Below are 7,752 nucleotides of genomic sequence, written 5' to 3'. Positions count from 1 at the left end.
AACAAGAAACTGTCAAGTTTTAAGTTATTGCTAGGGGCGAGTTACTAAACTTAGAACATTGACATACATGTATATTTATACAAAGAAAAAAGTTTTAAATATATTTACGAATTATAATTTAAAAAAATGATACATGTGCATAAGTAAAGCAACTTAAATGAACCGTTCATTCGTGTAAATAAAGTAAATCAAAACGAGCACCATAACTTTCAAAAATGTACATAAATTTATTTTAGAAAAAAGACACCACGGTCAATATTTTTGGTCGATATATACTTCTCATCGTCCGGTGATTCAGTGTAACTTCGTGGACTTACAATGATGTGGACAGTGCACAAATAGCCAATTGGTCAATAAGAGATAAAATAGTTATACTCCACCAATTATACTCCAAATAAAATTGGGCCCAGCATGGACCAAGTAGTTAGACTCGCAATCTGAGGGTCGTGGGTTCGAATCTCCGTCCCACCAAACATGCTTGTCCTTTCAGCCGTTGGGGCGTTATAATGTGACGGTCAATCCCACTATTCGTAGGTAAAAGAGTAGCCCAAGAGTTGGCTGGCAATGGGTGGTGATGACTAGCTGCCTTCCCTCTAGTCTTACACTGCTAAATTAGGGACGGCTAGCGCAGATAGCCCTCGTGTAGCTTGCGCGAAATCCTAAAAAAAAAACCAAATCCAAAATTATACTCTGATGATGGCGGAGTCTACTATCGTCGAAAAATGTTGTGATAAGTGTTTATATATATATATGTTTATAAAACTTATTTGGCACATTTAATGTTGTGGTGTTCTTTTTAATTTAGGCATATTTATGGGCATGCACCACAAACTCACCGCTTAGACTATAACAAACAATGTGTAGGATTTTCACCAATAAATTATCTATTTCTTATTCATTAGCTTCATTACTGGATGCAAATAATTGTTCTAGTAATAAGATAATATCGACATGTAGAATAGAATATAAAGTAGTGGCGAAAAACTCGTCAAATTAAAATAGATTTATTTATAAAACATGAAAACAACGTCCACTTGTCAGTTATATATACGCGATAAAAATAAAACGTTTTATTCCAAACTATCATCCAGAAATCTACCCCTAGTGTGAGCCACGATACAGCCTTTTGTCACAAAAAAAGAAATACGTCACCTGCCAATATGTTAACACCCATACCTTTACCCAATGGAAAACTTCAAATACATCAGTCATTCATTTCAACAAGCCTGATCGACTGTGTGTGCTGTAAAAAAAGTGTAGCATGATAATCTTTGGTCAAATAGGTCGTTGCTTAGGGGATCATTCACGTGAACATCTCTCTTATATAAGAAATAATGGAACCACAAAACTCACGGGTAAACATTTTAATTACCCTTCGCATTGCATATCTGACTTCTCCGTACTTGGTCTCACACTTGCTTCATCCACTGTCACGCGAAGAAAACTCTTGGAAAAACGTTTGATTTTTTTTATTGGAATGAATGAAGAGTTCTCTTTTCTTTTAACTCTATCCTCTCCATTTTCCCGCCCTACACTTTATCTATATTTTTTTATACTGATAATTTGTGTGTACAACTCTTGTGTTCAAGGTACGTACTCTTTTTTTTCCTCTCTAACCCATCCACTTTAGTCACCCACTTTTATTACCTTGATATCCATTTCCTTTCACCCCTATTAAGTTCACATAACTTTTATTGCTGTATCCAGTTAAACAATATTATCCGATCCACGTGTTAAATCACTTCATTGCATTGTTGCCTGTATTCATGTTCTACTGTTTTCTTTTTTTTTATTTAATTTATTTATTATGATTTGTTATATTTATCCCGAAACATCTTTATATTTTTTTATTATTAATATTGTTATTTATTTTTATGTTACTTCCCTTAGCTATTTTGTAGCTTAGGAACTTGTTCTAGAGCCTTCGAGCCACGTGTTACTTGTTCTTCCAACCTAACCCTTCTATTAATAGTTTCATTCTCATTGGAAACATAATGTTGCCCGAAACGTTGTTTTCGTGTTTTATCAAAAAAATTATTTTTATTTGGCGACTTTTTCACCATTACTTTATATTTTATTTTGCATTTTTGTTATACATCATATATTATTTTCACCTCACACTGATGACCTAACCTAAAAGCTAATAGCGTCATAAAACCGGATACTTCAAAACAAACTTAAGGAATTGAGGATCTGAAGCTGTATGGATAAATCAAAATATATGTGAATATTCGGAGAAACAATGTTTAATTCATTTCAACAGAAACGAGGTTACACATACCTTCAATGTTGCCCTCATTATATCTTAACTTATAATACTAACTCTTATCTCTCCTCCCCTCGTATAATTCGATCGTAGAATATGGAAAAGGGTTTATTCAGACTTGAAGAGGCCCGGAATGGCCAGGTGGTTAGGGCGCTCGACTCGCAATCTGCGGGTCGCGGGTTCGAATCCCTGTTACACCAAACGTGCTCGCCCTTTCAGCCGTGGGGGCGTTATAAAGTGACGGTAAATCCCACTATTCGTTAGTAGAAGAGTAGCCCAAGAGTTGGCGGTGGGTGGTGATGACTAGCTGCCTTCCCTCTAGTCTTACACTGCTAAATTAGGGACGGCTAGCGTAGATAGCCCTCGTGCAGCTTTGCGCGAAATTCAAAAACAAAATCTGATATAAAAAAGCTAAAGTGATCAAAATTTGTGATTTCGTATAGATAAGCAATCACGTTTCTTCAAGCCTGAGGTAGATCAGTATTGATGATTTTACATGTACATTATTACCTAAAATATTAATTAGATCAGTATAGACGATTTTACACGTATATTATTATCCAGTAAACAATTTGTAGGTAGATCAGTATTGATGATTTTACGTGTACATTATTACCTAAAATATTAATTAGATCAGTATAGACGATTTTACACGCATTTTTACAAATTGTTTACTGGATAATAATATACGTGTAAAATCAACAATACTGATCAAATTATTATCTGTATTATATATATAACAATATAGTATCAAATCATTGATATCATCGAGATTTACATTATAGATGATAAAACGTTTACAATAATTAAAAGGAAAACGAAAATTTCCTCTTCAAATATCATCTAATTAAGATATAACATGAATAGTTTCATTTTACTAAAATATTTTGAAATGTTCTCAAATATAACACCTCTAATAACTCCTCTATTTCTAAAATCTATAATTAATATAGTTTAAATTATCTGTACAGAAAATAATAGAATACTGGACTCCAGTTCGCTTCTCAAAGTGCCTGTCTCACGATAGATCATCAGTAAGTTTAAGGACTTACAATGCTCAAATTCGGGATTCGATTACTCGCGATGAACAGATCGTACATAGCCCATTGTGTAGCTTTGCCCTCACTTTTGATATCAAAGCTAAAAAAAGAGGTTTCTCAATGTTAATTAACGCTCATAAACTTCATTAAATATTAACAACATAACACGAGGATCCTTTGTTTCTTTTTTGCCAAAAATTCACTTCAAAATAATTTTAATCCTAGCTAAATAAGTTAGAAATTTCAAGTGTAATAGCTTGTACTCTTTGAATTTTGCATGCGTCTTAATACTAGTCACGTGTGATAAACACAATGTACGTTCATAATAGTAAAATATAACAAACTTAACACAAAATAATTAAAATATATAGCAACAACGTTTATGCAACATTAATACAAAATAACAACAGACAACTTATGAAGCCTTTTCTTACGAGTAAAGTTTATGGTAAGATTTTTAAACCAATAATGGATCGCGACCCAAAACTAAGGTGTCAGATGTGTGAAAGGGTCGCGAACAGGCTTTGCAAATAAATAACAGTTTAGACATTTTTTATATATTTATTTAGTAAGTGCTTAGTAAGCCATATATTTGTAGAATTATAGACTGACTTTTCTCTACGTTAAATAACTATTCTTTTATTTGAGAGCTTTTGGTTCTCTTACCAGAGTCTTCATTGGGCAACATTCTCGTTCTATGAAGGCTCTGAGCTCATCGGGCAACATTCTTTCCCTATGAAGGCTCTGATAAGAAGACCACAATCTCGCAAATAAAAGTATTTTAACGTAGAGAAAAGTCCGTGTATTATTCTACATATTAATTTACTTACGTTATCAATCTTGAAGAACAGGCCAGATGTTTCTTGTACGAAAGCTACTTACAGGGTCGCGACTGGCCAACAAAAACGCGTTCCGAGGTTTCGAGCCGTGAATGCGACATCAGAGTGACACGATGTGTGCTACAGACTAACTGTCTTCCCTTCAGTTTGTCAACTCAAAATGAGGGAAGGATATGCGCAAATGGCATTTTTGTAATTTTGTGCAAGAAATCTAATCGAATCAACAATTTAATTTATTTTTTCACTTTTTTGTTTGTTTGTTTTTTCAGTGAAAGAAACTCATTTGAAATATAGGGAAAAAATAGACCCCAAGAACCACCCATCTCTCACTGAATAAAGACATAAGCATAATTTACGAGGGGATCATGCCCCCTCACTTTTTCAACGACTGAGAATGTCCCTCTCACATTGCATCAGTACTACATTTTTTTATTTTTGAACAACGTACCAGTGTAACCCTTAGCCATCGTGGCAGTTGTGACTTTTTTTTTATATTTTAGATAAAATACCCCCCCCCCATGCCATAGCGAGAGAAAATGGTCAAAAACTTTTTCTTAGTTATCTCATTCTACATATTTCGTATCTTTGATTGCTACTAACACAAAAGTTGCTTAGTTACTCATAGTTAAGATTTTATATATTGAGACGTTGCTAAAGTAATAAGTTGTTTAGTTTCTTACATATTAAACAAAGGTTGAAAATACAAATATCCAAGCAACAGACTTGAAAAGTTCGACTGACCTGAGCTGATGCATTTTTATATATATATATAATAAGGTTTAAAATGTACGTTATTTGAAATTGTAAACGTTCTGGATGGATAACTTTGGTAAATGGTCACGCTGTGGAATCTTTTGGTGCTCTTGTCATACGATTGGCCAAGTCTGCCACGACTTCCTTAAAGATGACAACATCAATGTTTTGACCGAGCATGTAAATTAAAAACCAGTCTCCTAATGACCCTCTTCGGACTACGGTGTGTAAATGGTCTAGATGGACTGTGCGAAAACGGAAATTGAGATAATACACCCTGACGGGTGGACAGGCAATAAGGATAACTCGACACACCAAAACCATCCCCGTCAGTGCTGCTAGCATTATGAACCAGAACCATAAGAAGATGTATATTTTTTCATTTACAATATTTAAAGGAAGAAGACACATGGCATCGTGAGTTTCGAGGTTACCCGAAGAACCGTATTTATACATCTTACACTTTGCAACACGCGGGAATACCCGTATCATGGGATCTAAGCGATCATTTTGGTCCATTTCTGAGAAGCGGATCACTTCTAGTCCATAGGTTAGAAACTCCCCATCAAAGAAACGATTCATCAAGAACATCTGACCAACCACGTTAGCGAAGGCCAGACTCTCACAGATGAAGTAGCGAGCGGCATACCAGTCGTGATGGCGCTGGCTGGAGGTCAAATAGTCTACAAGTAACTTCTTTTTCTGTTTCTTCTCTGCCTCTCCACACATTCCGATATCTAGATCCATCATTAAGGCCTGAATCTTTCCTCCTTCCCACAGTTTCCACAACCCTCTTGGAATGTAGAACAAGGCAGCTTGAAAGAACAACATGAAACATACCCACTGATAGTACTTATGGTATTTCAATTCGTCCGTGGATTCGTTGATAGATCCAACCCCTGGGTATGGCACTTCTTTACCCACCACTTTGTCATAAGCGCTGGGCATGGTGAAAGTTGTGTGAATCCAACAGAACGTATTAATAAAGGTGTCTGTAACTTCTCGGCTTTTCAAGCAGTCGATAGGATCCCCAACGAACTGTTTCATTGAGACGACAATGGTGAATGCCAATAATACGACCACCGTTATTGTGTAGTGTAGTCGAAAAACATTGTTGTCAATGCGTACACGACTTGTCTTCAATAAACTCTTTAAACTCCGTATTACGTCTAACATTGTTGATGGCGTTTAGACTCCCTCGTACGTCACATCCGTATCCAAAGAATGACAACTTGAAGAGAAAGAATCAGTATATCCTTACAGAAGAAAAGTGGCTGTGAACAGAAAGGAATCAATAATTATGCTTGGTAAATATTTAACAAAAGTGTATATCAACATGAAAATCAGATCGATATTACGCACTTTATCTGTACGGTACAAAAAAAAATAATACTAATATCTGAGTTTTTTGTTCCAAACAAAACTGGTATAAAATCCAATGTTTATTACCTGTTAACCACACTGTCCCGGTCAAATATCACTGTTTTTCACAAGTAATCCGCATTGTTCCAGTCAAAATTCAATGTTTATTACCTGTTAACTACACTGTCGCGGTCAATTGTCACTGTTTTTCACAAGTAATCCGCATTGTTCCAGTCAAAATTCAATGCTTATTACCTGTTAACTACACTGTCCCGGTCAAATGTCACTGTTTTTCACAAGTAATCCGCATTGTTCCAGTCAAATATTTTTCCCGTAATCCACATTGTCCCGGTCAAAATTCAATATTTTTTACCCGTAATCCACACTGTCTCGGTCAACATTCAATGTTTATTACCTGTTAATTACAATGTCCCGGTCAAATATCACTGTTTTTCACAAGTAATCCGCATTGTTCTAGTCAAAATATGTATAAAATTCAGTTGTTTCTTACCTGTTACATACACTGTTCCAGTCAAAATTCAATATTTTTTCCCGTAATCCATATTGTCCCGGTCAAAATTCAATGTTACTTACCTGTAATCCACGCTGTTTAGGCAACATTCACTCTTTTTTACTGGTAATCCGAATATCCCAGTCAAAATTTGTATAAAATTCAGCTGTTTCTAACCTGTATTCCACAGGGTCTTTATCAAAAGTATTGTAAGTTTCGGTGTTTCCCTTTACAATTTATAGGTTATTTTATCGATCTTTACTGGCTTGCAAACACAAGACAACTTATCCTGTATAAACTAATTTCAATGACTCATGTGAAACCTAATTTTTAGAACACGGTGTAGCATCAGTCAAAAATGTATCACAAGTAAAACCGGGTTCCATAAGTGCGTAATAACATTCAAATGGCGTTAACTTTTCAGTTGTTTCAGAAAATTGAACTCAAAACTTACCAAATAGTGGTGTCAACTGGCAATCTTGTAACTCAAGGTTCCATAAAAATTCAGATGGATCTTTAACTACCCACCGTACATAGTTCCATGAAATATTAAGTTATCCGACTTTTTTCACCACAACATGATAAAAATTCAGATGGATCTTTAACTACCCACCATACATAGTTCCATGAAATATTAAGTTATCCGACTTTTTTCACCACAACATGATAAAAATTCAGATGGATCTTTAACTACCCACCGTACATAGTTCCTTGAAATATTAAGTTATCCGACTTTTTTCACCACAACATGATACAAAACGTATACGAGCTCTTCTACGTCACCCTCGACCGAAAATCACAACAACTGTATCACTTGCAAAATATCTCTGGGTTCGATCCTTCCCCCTCTCTTTTTTTTAATATTACTCATCTTTCTTGGAAAAGACTGGAGAGTTCTGATGCAATAACCAAACCCCCCCGCGTTACTCAACTCAAAACGAGACAAACTTTTACTCAGTCGGCCTTATGTATATTTCTATT

The 7,752-nt window shown here is 35.2% G+C and overlaps 1 protein-coding gene across 1 annotated transcript; it reads right to left on the bottom strand.

Annotated features, from left to right (window-relative positions):
• Positions 1-4,865: 4,865 nt before the first annotated feature.
• On the bottom strand, positions 4,866-7,349 carry LOC106464761 (innexin shaking-B-like). Its single transcript, XM_013924919.2, has 2 exons — positions 7,226-7,349; positions 4,866-6,172 (listed from the first exon to the last, which is right to left on the bottom strand). The coding sequence occupies exon 2, from the start codon at positions 6,072-6,074 to the stop codon at positions 4,983-4,985; it is 1,092 nt and encodes a 363-aa protein (XP_013780373.1). The 5' UTR covers positions 6,075-6,172; positions 7,226-7,349; the 3' UTR covers positions 4,866-4,982.
• Between the last annotated feature and the right edge of the window lie 403 nt (positions 7,350-7,752).

Source organism: Limulus polyphemus, unplaced genomic scaffold, assembly GCF_000517525.1.
Source record: "Limulus polyphemus unplaced genomic scaffold, Limulus_polyphemus-2.1.2 Scaffold1736, whole genome shotgun sequence".
In the NCBI taxonomy this organism is placed as follows: Eukaryota; Metazoa; Arthropoda; class Merostomata; order Xiphosura; family Limulidae; genus Limulus; species Limulus polyphemus.
The sequence above is the reverse complement of the archived record's forward strand: the minus strand, read 5'-3'. Positions and strand labels throughout refer to the sequence as shown.

What these genes read in the sequence shown, in the direction of transcription:
- LOC106464761 (XM_013924919.2), bottom strand. Translation starts at nt 6,074, where the DNA reads ATGTTAGACGTAATACGGAGTTTAAAGAGTTTATTGAAGACAAGTCGT.